The 19,442-nt window shown below is 40.8% G+C and overlaps 1 protein-coding gene across 2 annotated transcripts in view; it reads right to left on the bottom strand.

Moving 5' to 3' along the window:
- Positions 1 to 19,442, bottom strand: part of TENM1 (teneurin transmembrane protein 1) — a 748,343-nt gene that overhangs the window by 14,486 nt on the left and 714,415 nt on the right. For both annotated transcript variants that reach the window (XM_070502852.1, XM_070502851.1), the window contains 3 exons: positions 17,423 to 17,595; positions 16,024 to 16,259; positions 2,088 to 2,384 (listed from right to left, as the gene is read on the bottom strand). In XM_070502852.1, the coding sequence (XP_070358953.1) occupies positions 2,088 to 2,384; positions 16,024 to 16,259; positions 17,423 to 17,595 (706 nt within the window). The remainder of the gene's footprint in view (positions 1 to 2,087; positions 2,385 to 16,023; positions 16,260 to 17,422; positions 17,596 to 19,442) is intronic.

The raw sequence follows: 19,442 nt of genomic DNA on the forward strand, positions 1-19,442 counted from the left end.
CATGATAAATGATTTTTGAAAAGTCAAGAACTATTCCATAATTACGCATTTTGTAGGTTCTGAGTTTTGCATAACAGGATTGCTTAAGTCAGGGGCTTACCTTCTAATTAGAGAACAAATTAAATGTGAAATCAAGAAAGGGACAAAAGTCAACTAAAAGACATAAGTGATTTGGCTTGTCCCACTGGTCAGTAAACTAGTCTTTGGAAGTCACTGAGGCTTTTCTTGATACATTATTCTGGGTCAATAAAATCTTATTTCTGTCCGCTGCAGACACTGACAATCACACAGCGTTTTCTTTGTTTTGCTTTGTTTTGAAAGAATTATTGCCAACTAAGTTTCTGTAGCAAAGAGAACTCACGTGAAGTTTACTTCACATGATTCTTTGCTCAAGTAAGTTTGATGAAATAATCAGCTAATTCAGAGAAGAGAAACAATAAAATTGCTTCACTGATGTCAGAGGAGAGGCTGAATAACTGCATGCAGGGCTGAAATTTAGGTTTTCAATGGGCTCTTTGTTATTGTATAGACGGCCTAAAGGGAAAGCCTTAGAGACCCAGATGCAACTGTCTACAGGCAATTAGCTCTGTGGCCAGACTCTGGTGCTAATGAGGTTGGGGTTTCGAGTTCAAACGCATGCACACTCCTAAGGAGTGTTGGCTTCTTCGCTAGTCACATGTACGACCTGTGGAAGGATCAGTGCAAACACATCCTCATTCCTAGAAAAACAAATCAGCCTGTATCCTGCTAATAATCAGTGGCATATTTTTCTCCTATGAAGGTCATCATTATATGCTGTAAGAAACATATAAAGGTCATCATTATAATGTCCGCTTTGTGGACATTAGTCAGATGATTTTGCCAATCATTCTTGTTATTAAAATTAAAATTCAAAAGAAGAAAGACGCCCTCTATAAGATTCACATGTTCCCAGTGTAGAGTACAGATTACAGATTTGATCGATTTCTTTGGCAGAAAAAGACATGCGGTGGATAGAGCAGAGGACACCCTCCTTTATTCTAGCTCCCGAGTGGAGTCCTGTTTTATCTCCTAGGTATTTCCAACTTGGCCAATTCCCCAGTGACTGACTCTGGGAAAGAGTACAGTAGTTTTATGATGTCATACACAACCACTGGCACACTTTTGTTTTTAAACTTTGGGGGGGTATATCAGAAAGGCTTGGCATCATTTGGTGCAAATAGTGAAATTTTACCACGTGAGCTATAAGCTCCTATGACGTTTTAAAGAAATTCTGGGGGTTACCGTGCACTGAGTAGCCTTGAATCCTCAGGGGAAAAGGTTTTTCAGCTCTCCCAGAAATCAATTCAGGACTGATGAATTCAGTTCAATGGAAAGATTTCGGAAACAAGAGACACTATCTTACGACATCAGAAACTGAGATGGCAGACAGAGATCAACTTCTCTTACTGTTTTCTGCTACTGATTTGGCCAGAAACCATTTTGATGTGTGAGGGTTGATATTAGACAAATGGTTCCGGTGGTGGGATTAAAAATCCTTGTGTGTTCCTACCAGATAGAGGCCACGAGCTGCCATTACAGATGCTATTGGAGACTTCACTGCACACAAAGGACTATTACCAATGAGGTCCTACTGCCACGGTTACTTGTGAAAATTCCTTCTCAAATGTATACTACTAAAATTTCACGGATTATCCTAACAAAACTAGAATTCCTTATCCTCCGTATAAGAGGCTCTTTTCCAGAGCTGAGATACATTAACACACAATTTTATAATTTTCTACTTATTTTACTTCCGTATGAGCTTTCATAATAATAAAGATACCTTTTCAAGAGCATGAACAAATATGCTTAAATGAGGAGAAAGCTAAGCCATTATCCTGACTTCAGTTTGAAAGAGTACCTGGTGTAGCGTGGGGCTGGGGAAAGTTTTCAGATGAAAAACAGCTTATCCTTATAGGTACAACATTTTTTTGTTACTTCGACAGAGCAGAAAAGCCAGAACACACACTTTTCTCCTGCAGGTCCTCACCAAGGTGGGTGATTAGGGCCACTTTCAATATTCTCATTCAGAAACTCATAACTAGTTTATTTTCCCTTATATTTACCTTTTCTAAGTAGGTATAGCTCCAAATTTTCCCATCAGCCCAAGTTCTTGAAATTATTTTTCCACTCTGGTCATATTCCATTTTTTCATTCCATGTCCCTCTTTGAATAAACGTCACCAATCCCGAAGGTGAATATGTTATGTTCACTTCATTATATCTGCTTACGGGAGACCACAGAACAGGCCGTCCAGTCTGGTCATAAAGAATTCGAAGGGTGAATTTCCGATGGTCATCATAGATCTTTCCTGTGCGAGTTATATGATCAAAATCTATTGAGAGCAGGTTTCTGTTATGGGCCTACAAAAAAGAGATATGAGATACATTTTAAGCGCTGTCTTGGTTCCGCTCATCTAGTACATTCACAATTGTGAAGATTTCTCTGATTCTCCAACAATGGGGTATCTCTCGCCTTTGAATCTGCATGGCTTCACGTTCCTCAGATGATACTTATCTTTATTCTCCCACCAGCCTGTAAAATTCTGGAGAGTTGGGGCTATGTCTGAATACCTGGCATGCACGAGATTCCCAGTATATGGTTGTTGATTGTTTTTTCCCAACACAAGCCTCAGGTGTACTAGCACAATTTTCAATAATTATGTAATCTTTTATTTTATGTGAGTCAGATGCCTATTAAGGAGCAAGACTTCCTTCTCTCTTTTTACCAGTGAAGTGGCTACAACATAGAATGGTGAATTATTTATGTGATGAGAAATCAGAAAAAAAGAAATACAGTGAGCCCGCACTAATTTATATAGATTTCCTTCTTTGGCTTCCATGTTCATCTGGGCATGAAGTCACATGGCTTCACATCTATCACAGGGGAACTCAGATTGCCCTCTAGTGACGGAACCCCACTCAGCAATATTTTCTTGGAGGCCAGCAGGTAAACGTGCTAGGTGTTGGTAGGTCCCCTAGTATTTGCAAGGGTGGTGCCACTAAATGAGGTTAAAGCATGGAATTAAATTTGGATACTAAGTTTAGGAACAATTAGTAGTTTGGCTAGGTTCTGATTTTAGGCTTCCTCTACTGCATACTAGCATTCCTCTGTGTACCTCACAACCACAAAGTTGTCCCAGAGGAAGCCTCACCTCGGGGAGATTCCACGAAAGACAACACTCAGTGATACTTGACTCTAGGAAAATCAGCTGGGTCCACACAAGACAACCAGACAACAAAACAACTTCATAAAAAGGTTTAAAAATCAGTAAAAAGGAAAATTTACTGGGTTTTCAAAACACCTAGACAACTGACCTATTTTTTCCCCACTCTTCAGCTGGTGGTGCCAGTGTTTGGCAGTCCCACTAGTAACTTCTGCCTTGGCTAGCTGATCATAATACACAGCTGAAGGAGCCTCCATGGAAAAGGGGAGCTTTGCAGGAGGTAAGTGGAAGGCCAAGGGGAAAGCTTTTAAAATTTATTTTATTTATTTAGATTAGTTCACTTTAATTAAGTTTTAGTTTTAATGAGTTTTTTGTGTTGTTTTATTATAACTTTTTATGTTGAAATAGTCTGACTCACAATAAGCTGCAAAAATGCTACAGAGTTGCCATGTACCCTTCACCCAGCTTTCAAAGTACAGACTTTTAATTTGGATAGAGGGAGTCCAAGCATATCTAGCAGGAACAAAGACAAGAATGTGTAGGGGAGGGAAAATAATCTTCCCTCTACCCTTCTTGGTTTTTGGCTGAGACCCCCTTGTAATGAAAGAGAGATTAACAGGAGAAAAACAAACAGAAGTTTAATAACATGTATGCCTCCTGCATACACGGGAGAGACCCAGGACAATTGAGTAACTCTCGAAAATGGCCCAAGCCAACACCTTAAATATCATCTCTAGCTAAAGATAAAACAAGATGTTGAGGGGCAGAGGAGGCCAGTTATGGGAGGTGACCAGGAAAAACACAGAAAACCAGGGTAAGGTTGTTATACAGGTTTAATTCCATGCTGTCTGCATTGATAACAGTTTCTAGAGATTCAGAGTCATCTTTCTCTTCCTGGTACAGATAGGGAGACACTCCTACAGAGGGAGAGTTCCCTTATAAATGTAAATGTGCCTTACAAAAAGACAACTTCTATTCTGCTTTCAGAGCTTCTCCTGTGTCTGCTGCTTCTTAAAAAAAATCAGCCTAAAATAATCTTTATGCCAAAGAGGCATATTTTTTTTTGGGTGGCAAATTCTGCTCCCCTTCAAATGAAAATGTAGAAACTTTGAGAAGTATCAACAGCAGTGGTCCAAGAGTCAGGAGACATTGTTAGCTGCTTGTCTGTGCACCGGTCATTTCTTCTATCAAGGCCTTAGTTTTCTTATCAGTGAAACTGGAGTGATACTAGCACTTTACACTACAGAGTTGTTTCTAAAAATTAAATGTGGTTACATATACAGGTACCTGGTGAAGTGTAAAAATAATATTGGTAATTGTTATTTTTAGACTACAATGATTACTTTCCTCGTTTTAGTTAGGGTTCTGAATGGGCCCATGTGTCAGATTCCAAGGTGATCGTAGCTTGGTGTACCAGATTTATATCTGCAGGAATTGTCAACATGATCCTGAATAGAACATTAAATATCTGGTTAACAAGGTAAGGGGAAAAAGCCTACATTAGGATTTGACTATGTGGGGGATTAGAACATGCCACCCCAAAATGTGTCTCTCTGGCATGATTATTTTTAAGAACAAAATTACTCAGAAAGAAACTTTGACCTTTCCCCTAACTGCCTAAAAGAATTTAAGATAAAAGGTCTGTCCCAGGAAGGAGCCGTCACCATAGAGAACTCTAGGTGTGGTAGACTGGGAGGACCCTTACTAGGCCCATTTTATCAAAGTTCTCTCTTGGGTCCCATTGTCTATAGATGGCCCCTGCAAACATTTGTTTACCAAACATTTACTTTTCCATCTCCATGTGAATTACTTTCCTCCCTTTTGACATCCCAAACCACCACCCTCAGCATCCTCCTTGATCTTTAGCTGAAGATGGTATTTAAGGTGGTGGCTTTGGCCATTTTGGTGAGTTACTCAATTTTTCTGGGTTTCTCCCATGTATACATGTTATTAAACTTTCTTTGATTTTTCTCCTGTTATTCTGTGTCATGTCAGTTTAATTCTTAGACCTTCCCGAAGAACCTAGAGGGTAGAGGAATAGTTCTTCCTCCCCCACAACTACATTAATCATAGCTGGACTAAACTGATTCACTAGCTATCCAACTAAGCTTTATGTTCATTTTTAAGTTTTTGTGGTTAAGGATCCCTTTAAATACCTCAAAGCTATGCACTGTGTCTGAGAGAAATGCACATAAGCACAAATATGAACATTTTAGATAAAATCTCAAGGGGGCTCTGAAACCCAAACATAAAACCTCTAGAGGTCTCAAGAGTCCAATTTCAAAATCCAGGTTCAGAAAAAGTTTTTTTATTTTTAGAATTTTTTTATTTTTATTTTTTAATTGAGATATAATTGACATATAACATCATATTAGTTTTACGCATACAACATGATTCAATATTTGTATTGTTAAAAATGAGACAACAGGCCTCAAATGGAGTCACTTGTGCTGAGCCCACGTCACTAAACTGAGACTTAATACCTAACCTAAATGCAGTTTCAACCTCCCCCAGGAATGGAAGCTTAACCGGTCAGTCTGGAACTTCCTGGTCAGCACTAGTGAGGTAATCCACCTGACAGACTCCCTTCATCCCCTAAAGGAAGGTGACCTTGCCTGAAACAATCCACTCTTCCCCCTCTCTGCCTATAAAAGCCTTCTATTTTGTACAGCTCCTCAGAACTCCTTTCTATTTGTTAGAAGAGATGCCGTCCGATACATGAATTGTTGAATGAAGTCAATTTGATCTTCAAATTTACTCAGTTGAATATTGTTTTTTTAGCAGTACATATTGTACAATGATCACCATAATAGGTCTAGTTAACATCCATCATTACACATAGTTACAACTGTTTTTTCTTGTGATGAGAACTTTTAAGAGCCACTCTCTTAGCAACTTTCAAATATGCAATTAGAGTATTATTAACTATAGTCACCATGCTGTACATTACATCCCCAGGACGTATTTACTTTATAACTGGAAGTTTGTACCTTTTGACCCCCTTCATTCATTTCATCCACCCCCTACCCTCCACCTCTGGCAACCACCAGTCTGTTCTCTGTTTTTCCTGTGTCTATGAGTTTGTTTTCAAATTCCACATATAAGCGAGATCCAGAAAGTGTTTTTTATCTTAGTGGTCTGGAAGACTGCAAAGCCAACGTTCTCATTTGAGACTTTGCTCTTCCCTTGCTCACTTTCCTTTTTAAAATAACCTCCTTACAGCCCCCTCTGCCCCCATTATAAAAGTGATATTTTTTCCATTGCAGAAATATACAAAAAAGAATACTTACCTGTAATCCCACTGTCCAATGCGAATCACTGCTAATACTCTGCCGCATTTCATTCCATTTATCCTACTTTTTTTGGCATGATCTATGTCCATATATTTAAAGAATATAACTAGGATTGTACTTAAAGTTTTATGTCCTGCTTTTTCAGCTAATGTTTTATCTTAAGCATTCTTCATGTTACTAAATATTCTTAAAATGTGGATTTTAATGGTTGCATAATATCTTCCTACATAATAAATATTTATTTTTCCTTTCTCCTGTTGTTGGAAATTAGAGGTTTTGTTTTCCATTTTGCTTTCACATCTCATATTGTGTTGAACATTTTTATAGATAAATATTTTCTTAATACAGAACCCAATAAGTGAAATAATTGGGTCAAATGATAAGAATATATGAAAGACTCCTGATGCAACTCGAGATCTTACTTTACAGTGCACAAAAGCTATACAAATTTATACTCCCATTAACTAGTAGTGAGAGAGCCTGTCTTACTCTATCCTTACCAGCATCGAGTATTATCATTATTAGTAAACGTTTCCTAATGTGAGAGTGGGAAAGTGGTATGTTACTATGGTTTAAATTTGCATTTATTTGATTACTAGTGAGGTTGAATCCCTTTTAATGTCTCTTGGCCACATGTATGTCTTCTATGAATCGTCTGCTCATGGTGCTTGCCCATTTTTCTATTGAGGTGTGGCACTTGGCTTTTTTCAGCCTCTTTTGGTTTCAGTTTCTTCATCAGCCAGCTGAGGCTAATGATATTTGCCCTTAATTTTGAGCTTCTGCAAAAAAAGGACCCAGCAAATGTTCCGTGCCCTGAATTCTATCCAGAAGACTAGTGATTAGATGCTCAAATTATTTGGGAGGAAATGCTGTTAGTCTCAGGGGTGGATTTAATTCAGGGCATAGAGCCACAGATGGGGAATCATGACCCTTGAAAGCATCTGTAGCCAATGTGCGTAGTGCTGTAGTACATAAATATACAGTAACCTGCTGTTATCACCTAAAAGGTGATAGAGAAGCACATATTTTCTGTCTTTTGATACATAGGGTTTGGAAACCTATGTGAAACCAGGTGTTCTTTCTTCAACTACCTTTCCTGTGGTTTTATAGCCACATATCTCCAACTGTAATACCATTCATTTACAATAGCTGTAAAATATCCATGTACTCCCAGAGATGGTTGTAACTGTTACAATTTATGTTATAATGATAGCTAAAGAGCCAAAGTAACAAGTGATTTCTAGTTCAACTAAATTTGTGGTTTTATTTGTCTGATAGATTAAGTTTACTACTCAAGAACACATTTCTTAATAAAGTCATTACAGCTACACAAGCAGGGATCTCTGTTAAAAATCCACTACAAAGCAAGCAGGGGAAAACTCTGCCTAATGTTCTTGCTCTGCCTGTCAAGACTTCTGCAGCCATACTTCTCTTCCTGGATAATGCATTCGGATATTCAGATGTTGCTGAAACACTAGTTTCAAAGTCAGGTTTGGAAAATGTGATATTGCGATTTATAAGAGGAAGTATGTATTTGGTTTTTTGACCTGTTCCTGGCACAGAGTTCCTAAAACCTTTGAAATTTACTGTGATTAGAGTGATAAAGGTGTTTCCGGTTATGTTAAAAAGGCAACTTTTGGAAAGCTTTTAGGTAACCTAAGGACGGAGCCTAGTTGTCAGTGGAGCCAACCATGTGATTAGAGGGTTGGAACTTTCAGTACCCCCTCCTCCCAACCTCTGGGGAGGGGAGAGGGGCTGGAAGTTGAATCAGTCTCCAATGAGCAATGATTTAATCAGTGGTGACTTATAATGAAGCCTCCTTAAAAACTCAAAAGGAGGGGCTGGCCTAATGGCGTAGCGGTCAAGTTTCACACGCTCCACTTCGGCGGCGCTGGGTTCCCAGGTTTGGATCCTGGGTGTGGACCTAGACCCACTCATCAAGCCACACTGTCGTGGCATCCCACATAAAATAGGGGAAGATTGGCGCAGCCGTTAGCTTAGCAACAATTTTCCTCAAGTAAAAAGAGGAAGATGAGCAACAGATGTTAGCTCAAGGCCAATCTTCCTCACACACATACACACACACACACAAACCACAAGAGGACAGGGTTCAGAGACATTCTGGGTTGGTGAATATGTGCAGATTTGGGGAGAATGGCATGCTTGGAGAGAGCATGGCAGCTCTGTGCCCTCTCGCCATGCCTTGCGCTATGTGCCTCTTCCATCTGTCTGTTCCTGAGTTATATCCTTTTATAACAAACTGGTGATCTAATAAGGAAAATGTTTCTTTGAGTTCTGTGAGCTGCTCTCGTAAATTAATTGAACCAAAGGAGGGGGTCATGGGAACCTGTGATTTATAGCCAGCAGGTCAGAAGCACAGGTAACAACCTGGGCTTGAGATTGGTATCTGAAGTGGGGAGTTGACCCTTAACCCGTGGAATCTGATGTTATCTCCAGGTAAATAGTGTCAGAATTGAGTTGAATTGCAGGACGCCCAGATGGAGTCCCAAGGACTGCTTGTTGGTGTGGGGAACTACTCCCCTGCTCACACTGAAATCAGGTCCGGGAACCCAAAAGGGAAGGTAACGTAAAATTCAGCTACGAGCTGAAAGGAGATGAAGGAATTAAAGATGCCACAGAGTCCCCCAGAGTCTCCTGTGGAAACCACATGTGAGAAGGCTGGGAAGGAGAATGTTTTTCCAGGTGAGATCTCCTACCGTCCTTCTTGAGTGCTTATGCACCTCCCGCCTTCATGGCAGGAATCAGAACAAGGTTGAGTGCCTCTGACTGCTGGGGTCATGAGCAGGGTTGGGAACACTCCACATTCGTACAAACGCTTGAAATACATACAAATGCCTGAAGTACAATAATAGCCCTTGACCTAAGTGTGGGCCATCCATCCTTATTTTCACTCTTCCTCCAGAACAGTCTACACCAATCCTTGCCCTGGAAAAGAGAGGGGCAAAAAAGGGTTGAAATTTGGGAATGGTCCCAAGTTGACAAGAGTCTCTTTGGGCAGGTTGCACATTGAAGAAGAAGACCTTTGAGTTTGGCAACTGATGAGCTGTATATTGGGATAAGAAAGCTGGACTTGTTTTTGTTTTTTCAGTTTGCTGAGGAGGATTTTCTCTGAGCTAACATCCACTGCCAATCTTCCTCTTTTTGTATGTGAGTTGCTGTCACAGGATGGTCACTGACAGATGAGTGGTGTAGGTCCACACCCAGGAACCAAGCCTGGGCCACCGAAGCAGAGTGTGTCGAACTTAACCACTAGGCTACCAGGGCTGGCCCAGAATTTGGTAATTTTTTTAATAAGAGAAGAAGTATCTACGCTTTGATTTATCCTTTGGTTTCCATTCCATTTTTTTCAGTTTTCCTAAGGAGAAGTAAGGAGAGGGGCTTGCTTTCTGTTCATACTTGGACTAGAAAGGAAAGAGGGAGGAGTGTGCCCTGGGGAGCCATGGGTTGTGTTGTCAGCAGAAATCAAAGTGCCTGTGAAGGGTGGGTACAGGCAGAAGCTCCAAAAGAAAGTGTCCTTTGCCTCCCCTCAGGGCCTTTTCTTGCTCTTTTTTAGTAGTTTGTGTTTAATTGCTTAAGAGAAAGTCCTTTCAACCCTTCCAATTCGAGACTCATTCAATCAGTAGGATTAAGATACATTAGGTTGATCTATAGGCGACTGCTGATATTTGACTGTCTTTTGCCTACAAAAAGAGCAATTTGCTATGGTTCAAGTGAATACACACACACACACACAAAGTGCTAAATTCTAAGCTATGATCATAGCAGTTGATTTTCTTTATTCTATGAGGAGGAGAAGGCTGAATTTTCAAGGATGCTGTCCAGCATTTCAGCTCACAATGCAACTGAGTTACCTGTTTAATTTTTGCTGAAGAAACTGCTGAATAAGGGCCAAATAACCACCTCGCAGTTTAGGAGACGCACTGCATTTAATTTCCATGAAGTTAAGAGAATGGATAGAAAAGCCACAGTTGATTTTAAATTAGTACATGCTACCCTACGCTCACTGGTTTTAAGGTAATTAGTACTTAATTTTTAGAAATCAATCGATACAATTCTACTGATTTTATTTTTTATTGATGCTAGGTTGGCAATGAAAAACCTACTCAGGCTTGCTTATGTTTCATAGAGTTGCCTACAAATGAACAGGGCATGTATTCAGCGTTAGCATCAGCCTCTACTGTTCCATCTGGAATTTCCTTTTACCCTTTTTTCTTTTTTACTCTCAAGACTCTCTTTACGTCGCCAGCCCACAAGATCTTAGTGCCAGAAGGGATCCTAGGACTTTGCCTATTGAGCTGGACTGCCTGGGTTCAAATCCTGATATTACCACTTACTAGCAGTGTGACATCTCTGTGCCTCAGTTTCTTCATCTGTAAAATGGGAATGATAATAATAGAACCCATTTGGTAAGGTGTTATGAGTAGTAAATGAGTTAATATATGGCAATACAAATAGTAAGACCTCAGTGAACATTAGCTGTTGTAATTATGACTAATGGTAATAATACTACTGATAATAGAGGTTGCACAGCCCATATCCCTCATTTTATAGATGGGAAAAGAGGTGCAAAATTATAGGCATACCACTTCTTCCTCAAAATCTTCCTCATTCCTCTGAAGGGGAGCAGAATTTGCCACCCCAAAATAATGTCACTTTGGCATATTGATTATTTTAGGCTAATTATGTTTAAGAAACAGCAGACATAGGAGAAGCTCTGAAAACTGAGCAGAAGTTACCCTTTGGTGAGAGACATTTACATTTATAAGGGAAATCTCCATCCGTAGGGGTGTCTCCCTCTCTGTACCAATAAGAGGGGGATGGCTAAATTCTAGAAACTGTTATCGATTGATAAGGCATGGATTTAAATCTGCATAACAGGCATACCCCGGTTTACTGTGCTTTTCCTGATAACCTCCCATAACTGGCCTGCTCCCTCCAACATGTTTTGTCTGTAGCTGGAGGTGGTATTTAAGGCATTGGCTTGGGCCATTTCAAGGAGTTAGGTGTCCTGGGTCTCTCCCACGTGTACAGGAGGCATACATGTTACTAAACTTCTATTTGCTCTTCTCCTGCTAATCTATCTTTTGTTATGGGGGGGGGGTCTCAGCCAAGAACCTAGAAGTGTAGATGGAAAATTATTGTTCTCTCCCCACGCCTCTCACCTGACTTCTGCCATATCATTTAACTTGGACGCTTTTTGCACTATATTAATTTGCTCTTGCTTAAATACTTTTCCGTTGGTGAATTTATCCATGTAACCATACATTAGACATTTAAAATTTTTTATACCAAATCATTATTGCTTATATGCACGTAAAATAACATTTTCTGGTTATCTTAGTGGAGTTGACCCAAGATTAACAAATACATAGAAAAACAAGTTTCTGTGATTTGAAGGCCCCAAGAATCCCCTGACCCGAAAACCAACACTGCCCAGTGGCCTTGATGCCTGAAATCTCCATCTCCAGATGACTCCTTAGGGGTAGACACACTGTTCCTTGGGACTGAGAACTGTGGATATATTTTTAAAATAGATTAATCTATCTGCAAGCAGGCTCCTTATCTAAATTTTCACAAAATGAATCCCTCTAGCAAACCTGGGGAGAAGGAAGTTAAAATACTGTGAAGCCAATGTGAACTCCAACTTTGAACAGCCTGAAGCTGAGCACCCTGTCAGCAAAGGCATTTTCTGAGAATGGAGGGAGATGCTGGAACCCTCTTGGCTGCCTCCCAAATTCCCCATCACTTGTCAGCCTGGGATCCTGTGTTTCAAATGGGCTTGTTTCTCCTTTCAGAGCTCAGATCACGTATGAACATTCACATGTTGCATTTAAAAACCAATCTACCCTGTTCTCAGTTATCTTTGGGTGGAGAGAAAAAAAAATCAATTGTGAGGGTTTTAGATTAGTCTTTGCTTCATTTTGCTTGTAAACACATAATCGTCTTGATTTTATGACTTTGGTTTGAAGTGCTAAGCTTCCTCGATTTTTTTTTTTTAATAAAGGAGGCTGCAGTTCTGGGGTTTGGCTGTGCCCTCACATCTCAGTCTGTGAAATCTCGTAAAGAGCTCTGGGATCCAACGCTGGGGTAAGTCTCATATAATGGCATTATTATCCATGGACACGGCAAGGTGCAATCTGGATGTAGTTCCTAAACCAGTTTGCTTTTGGTGAATGTCCAATTCTTTTACAACTGCCTCTATTGTTATCTGCACTCTAATTTCTCTATTGTCCAGGGAAATGTATTTATGGGGACAGATTGATGCAGCAGATGAGAAGATACATGGACTGGATGTAAAAGTACTTTGCAAGGAAGATGATTCAAACACGACTCAGGTTGGGGGGAAATGGATTTTTAAAATAAATGACGTTTCAGGATGTTAACGTAATTTATTTCACTTAATGCAGCTGGTGCAGGATGGCCCAGAGGTAACAAATCCCGTGCCTGCTCAGGCCTCCTTCACCTTGAAGGGGACCCCGACTTTGTATGAAAAAAATCACCGATCACTGGAGAAAAGCAACTCTTGTTGCTTTATCTCCAAGAGAGGTCTATCCTTTTCTGATTTTTCTTTTCCAGCTAGAAGGTCTAGGGTGGATGTGAGAGGTAGCTTTTTGGAATGTCCATCATCTTACAAAATGGGCCTTTAAATGAACCTGTCATTTTGTGCCTGACCAATTAGTGTTTTATGACCTGCTGTTCAAGCACATTTAAAAATTACAATCACACCTTTGCGTGATTTTGCAAAGAGGGGCCCTAGTTCCCATAGTACAGCAGGGGTTTCTATGTTGTGTGACTATCTGAACCTGGTATTCTGTCTCAAAAGCTCTGCTACCCCTACTTGCCCTTGCTCTGGAATGGCTGGTCCACCAGGAGAAATAAATGATTAGGTCCAAGGTCTCAAAGTACTTCAGGGCATCAGAGAGGTTTATTCTTTACAGCTATGCTTACAAATAGGTAACAGCATATTCAGCCCAGGAAGAGAGAAAGTTACATCTCATGTGTCATCAGTTTGCCCCTTGAAAAGCTACCAGAGCGAAGGGGCACTATCTCTGAAATAAAGTCAGAAGGGAAAGAGAATTTGCTTTGTCAAAACTGGTTTCACCACTACTTTTTGGGAGCATATTCATTCTATTAAATGGGATATGCCTAATCTGGGGAAACTGAGGCAGCAGCATAAACAAAAATGCCTAAGGATGGGGAGAGCAGGTAAGAATTAACCTGGGAAATAGCCTCCCTCCTCTTGCCTCCTCCAGATTTTCCCTGCCTGGAGGCCAGCCAGTTGTGCCGCACCACCCACACTTGCCAGTACATTAGAGTCGATTATTTGTCTCCTTTTGTCAGCATTGAAATGAGAGTCAGGCCCTGCCAAGGTGGCTCCACTGAGTGGGGCAATGATTTATAGATTAATTATTTTAAGGAACAAGGCAGCACAGCATGATGTAGTGGAAGAGTGCTGCACTAGGCAAAGACCTGCGTTTTAGTGCTGGCTCTGATCCTTAGCAGCTGTTTGACTTTGGGCAAATCACTTAACCTCTCTGGGCCTTAGTCTCCTTATCTGTAAATTGGGAATAACAGCAATTGATGGCTGTGGTGATCAAATAAAATCCTGGCTATGAAAGCATCTTGTTAACTTGAAGGCACTAAATAAACGTAAAGGATTGTTGTTAGATTTCTAGGGACATGCATAGCAACACCACCCAGCTAACCAGTGGCTCCATTCTCCAGTCCCAGGACCTCAGGAAGTACTCTAGAAGTCACGTAGAGGAGAAGGCCCTGAATTTGTCACTCTTATAAACCATTTCACAAACCTGCTCAACTCTACCACAGGATGGGAAACGGGTCAAATATAGATAGCATTAACACTTCACTCTACTCCTTAATACTAAAGAGCCTCCAAACGTTTTACGACCATTAGCTTCTCAACATTAACAACAATCTGGGATATGAGGTGTAAATCACACTTTATAGTCTCTCTCCATTATCTGTGCATATGGAGGATGGGTTACCCTAGAAAGTAGAAAATCCCCAAGTCACATACTATACTATGGGTTATCGTAAAGAATGGAAAATCCCAAAGTCACATAGTGTATGGTATGGTTCATAACGTTTTACTGAGGCTATAAGCTGGGGGAGGCACTAAGGGATCACTTATTTGATAAAATTTTTCGGTGATGAATCCATGAGGTTGATTCACCATATGTAGATAAGTCTTACTTTTCTCTAGTACAATATAGTCATTATCTTCATTTCACAGGTGAAGAAAATAAAGGCCTTCCTTAAGCCAGTTGTAAAACTGGGTATTAAGGCCAGGACATCTAACTTCCCCATCCAGGGTTCCATCCAGGAGATCCCATTTCTAGAAGAACTCTAATAGAAACCCTCACTGCTACCCATACAGAGAGGTTCAACTACTGGGACTGGTTTTACTTCTTAATTCCGTGGCAGATGTGGTAAATATTCTGTTAGAGACTGGTCAGTAGAATCAAAATACACAAATTGACTAGCACATGTAGCCAACTTTAGTGGCTATTACAAAAAACACCCACTGAAGTCTATGTCTAAGTGTCACCAATAGAAATGATTGAAAAGTGAGCACTGTCGTGGATTATTTTGTCCACATCACACCATAGGGCTGGTTTGACTGCTTCTTGCTGGAATCGGGTGGCTGTTTGGCATTGCATTTCCAGGGCCTAAAGGTAACCACGTTTTCTCTGTGAGCAAATTTTTACTATGCATGAAGAAGCAGCAAGCACTCCTGGTATCCCAGGCATGACACAGGTGCTCAAAGCAGGCCTGGCCTCAACAGTGAGCGATTGTTTCCCTCAGAGTGGCAGGGCTCTGGGGCAGATAGTGAACATTACTACATCTGGAAAGCTGGTCACGTCATCCTAACATTGGTTAATGTTAAGAAGGGACAGGCAGACAGAGTGCTGTGGTGTTTGTAGGCTTCATATGCTGCCAAAAGGTGATTTTTTTCCTGAGAGATCTCTGGTTAACTGTGGGGAACCGTGCTTGGTAAGGACTTGAAAACTCCCAAATCTTTAATTTCCTCTTAAGACATACTCATGGCAATGATATAATTCACTTATTTTTCCCTTTATCTTACCTTTGTCCAAATGTTGCCTTTTGTGTCACAGTGTGCCTGTCTGGTCTTTCCAAATAAACTACCCCAAAGCAGGGACCTGGTCAATGTGGTAGACCTGGTAACCATCTCTAGGGCGTGCTGTGGGGGATTCTGGAGGGCCTCCCGACTAAACACATTTCTCCATCCAGACTTTCTTGGTGACTGAAATTGCTACTGTTAGAGCACTTTAGCTGGCTAATGACAAAGAAAGCTCCTATTAGAATGTTCATTTAAGGATACTGAACCATTATCAGCCATTAGCACCCTCTCTTGAATTAGTATATCATATAACCTAGTCAGCCACCAGAAAAGCTTTGGAGAAATGGGACTTTAGATTAGAGAGGCTCTGTGGTTTTCAAACATAGAAGTTCCACATCTTGTATAAGGTCAACCCTTACCCTCAGTCTCCTTTCAAAAGCTGAAATGTTGCCTTTGTTTTGCTCCTTCCGCTGCCGCCACTCGATGAGGTTTGCATTGTGCTCTCCGGGTAGGGAGATATTGCATTTGCCCAGGGTGGGGTTGACCGCCCCGGCCAGGATGTGTGGCTCCGAGCTGAGGCTGATCTCCATACCACTGGCAAAGGTGACACGCAGAGAGCCATCTGGACTCACCCGATAGGTACTTTGAGTATTTTCTGCAGACAGAGGAGTAAAGGAGAAAGAGGAGGAAGAAAGGGAAGTGCAGGAAACAGAGGAGAGAAGGATTTAGCTTTAGAAGGCAAGTTTGAGAGAGGATGAGCAGGTGAGATGCTGTGGACCTAATTGCCTTCTGGGCTAGACAACCACTCTGACAGGCGGATGTGCTCTCTGCCCATTTGGGTCTTGTTATTTTCACAGCTGGGGTGTCTTGTTTCTTGGATAAAAGACTCCTGTCTAATACTGCAGGCTGTTTTTTTTTTTTCTTTTTCATTTTTGAAGAATTCCCTCACAAGCGCCCTTTCTGACGTGGTGGATCAGCCTCCTCAGTTTGAAATGCTGGGAGCTAGAATGAGACGAGTATGACGTTCAACTCAGCATCCTTACTGCCTGGGGACACTAGCACAGTTGCTGTACCCCACAAAATGATAACACTGACAAAGGCCACCACTGATCCTTTGAGAGTGGATTGGAATGTTGAACAGTTCTATGTCAGGCCCCATAACCTGACAATAAAATGAGTCCTTAATGACTGGGCAGAGAGAAAACAATTTCTCTGTGTCTACTTCCCCTGTAGCTTTCAAGACATTTGTTCCAAATGCAACCTACCTTCTTTCTTCCTTCCTTCTTTCTTTCTTTTCTTTTCTCTTCTTCCTTCTTTCCTTCCCTCCCTCTTTCCTTTCCTTTTTCTTTGGTTCTTCCTTACTCTCCTCTCTTTGAATAGAATGAGCTTTTAATTCTCTCATTTCACTTATATTCTTGCTCAGTGTGTATTCTAATTCATCCTTTTTTTCACCCATGTCAGCATTGATCTAGAATGCTAATCTCAGATGGGGCACAGACTTCATTTCTTTAATATGACCCAATGAGAGCCTAAAAGTGCTTACAAACAGCTGGGTGTTGGGAAATGACTTGATGCAAGAGCAGATTTGGCAGCGATTTAACCCCATAACTCCCACAGTGACACGGCCCAATGTTGCTATGTGGACTTCGTGAAAGGTGTGATTTTGTCTGGCTTTCAGCCTCCATAGCTGGAAAATAGGGAGAAGAAGCCATCTTCTCAGCCAGAAATGAGTTCTATTTATGAACGGTGTTCAGAGGTTTGATGGTAGAAATTAAGATAGGTGCTATTATAGTCAGAGAAAGCTGGAAATATTCTTACCTTGTTTTAAAATATATATGGTGCTAGTTGCTGTCAAGTTGGTTGACATGAGGACATTTTCACGGTTGGAAGTATCTAGCTCCACTTTTGTCAGCTTCTCCAGGTCACTGTGGAAGCTGCTGACCTCCCCAGTGGGAAATGTTGCATTGGTCAGATGTCCCTCGGGGTCATACCTGAGGAATGGAACCAGTCCCAACTTTGAAGCCTCTTGGCAGTGATAACAGGCCTTTGCAAAATAAAAATCACTTGGCAGCTAATACAGTTTAACTTTGAGTGATAACAAGTATTATTAACCTTGTTCAATAAGAAGAAAAAGGTCAGAGAGATGATTAATCAAACGAAGGTATTTTTTGCAGCTTCTGAATTCTTGATGACTTCCTTGAGCTGTGCTGTTTTACAGAGAAAATATATCTGGTAATGAATCACCAGGGTGGAAAACTGATTTATAAATCATGTCCTGCTGTGTGCAATGTTGCAGGGAGGCCTCCGTTTGCAATTTGGGTCGATCCCATTAGATGCAATGGACAACAAACAGCAGCAGAGGGTGCTGTTGGCAAAGGAAAAGGAGGCACGAATGGCCCTCCAAACCCGAGAAGGCCAATAAACTGATTTTGCATTGTGATAGGAAAATTATATTTGCTGCTGTTTAAGTTGCCAAATTTGAAATGAATGAATCATTCTTCCAACAAAATGAACAAGCACAGAGGATAATGGAAACATGTTCATTAAAACATTCTGGAGCCCCCTGATCTCAGTGTCACTTAATTTTTTTTATCTTTTAGAGTATAGTACATAATGTGCTATAATTTGCCAATATGAGTAACAGACAAAAAAAAAATAATTACCTGGGATAATAGGCAATAACCTATATCTAGGCATATAGTTTAGTGAGTTTACTTTTTAAAAAAAATCAGAATGATTGGCAATCTCACTGTCCTCCAAATGGAAACTGCTTCCCTGAAGGCTTTTGATGTGGAGCTGTTCTTTTATTGCCAATAGAACCATGAAAAATAAACACTTCATTAAAAGTAAAGACATGCACTTGGAAACCCATTACTGTTTTCTTTTCAAGTTGCAAATTACAAAATATTTAAGCACTTTTATTTGCTTTTAAAATGTTAAACAATTATATTCTTTTTACCCAAAGTGAGCAGGATACAGCCTGGACACAATGGGGGAGGCTGGCTCTGCTACCTTCTCCCCCAACAATTATGCCAAATGGCATAGTGAGTCAGTGTTAATCCACTGGGTTTTAAAGAACTCAGCCTGCCTGGATAGTTGTTCAAATTTTAAAACCTAGACTAGCCTTCGGTAGGCTTGGGAAAAGGGGCTGGACCTTATTTTATAGGAAAGAACTGAACTTGAGGCTATACACAATGCTGTCTCAAGTTCAGTTCTGTGTGTACATGAGTGTGTGTGTGCGTGCACCCAAGTGCAGTCAGTTAAAACAGTCATGTATGCAAATAAAAATAATCAAATAGGTCATTTGACATCATAGATATGTCAAGCCCTGGTTGTTTAATTGGATGTACCCTTTGTTTAAATGGATTTTAGTCAAAATGGTTATTGGCATGTTGCTATTATGCAGCTAAAGCCTCATTACCAAGGGAAGGCTGAAGGGTGCTGTTTGCACTTGGGATTAATTGCAAAATCCTCCCTCTTGCTCAGCCTGTTTGACCACGGTCTGCTCTGGGGCTCTGTGGCTGCAAGAAGCAGGCCCTTGATGAAAATGGGACATAGAAGGGCATGAATGACTAGCAAAGCCCCAACCTTGTCTGGCTGGTCTTGCGTCCAGGAGAAGAAAACAATGTCTAGCCTTGATTCTCCCAAGGTACCAATCTGCTTTTCCCTGTAGTAAGGAGTTTCCAGGCAGCAGAGAGAAGGAAGCTGCTGTAGGCCTTCCTCATGACGGAGATTGTGGCCCTACAGCCTGGATTATCGGGTATTTCCTCTCTGTTTCACATCCATCGCCAGCAACTCTGGCTCAGTGGTTTCCCTTTCTTGATTTCTAAGGGGTTTC

Source organism: Equus asinus, chromosome X, assembly GCF_041296235.1.
Source record: "Equus asinus isolate D_3611 breed Donkey chromosome X, EquAss-T2T_v2, whole genome shotgun sequence".
Lineage (NCBI taxonomy): Eukaryota > Metazoa > Chordata > Mammalia > Perissodactyla > Equidae > Equus > Equus asinus.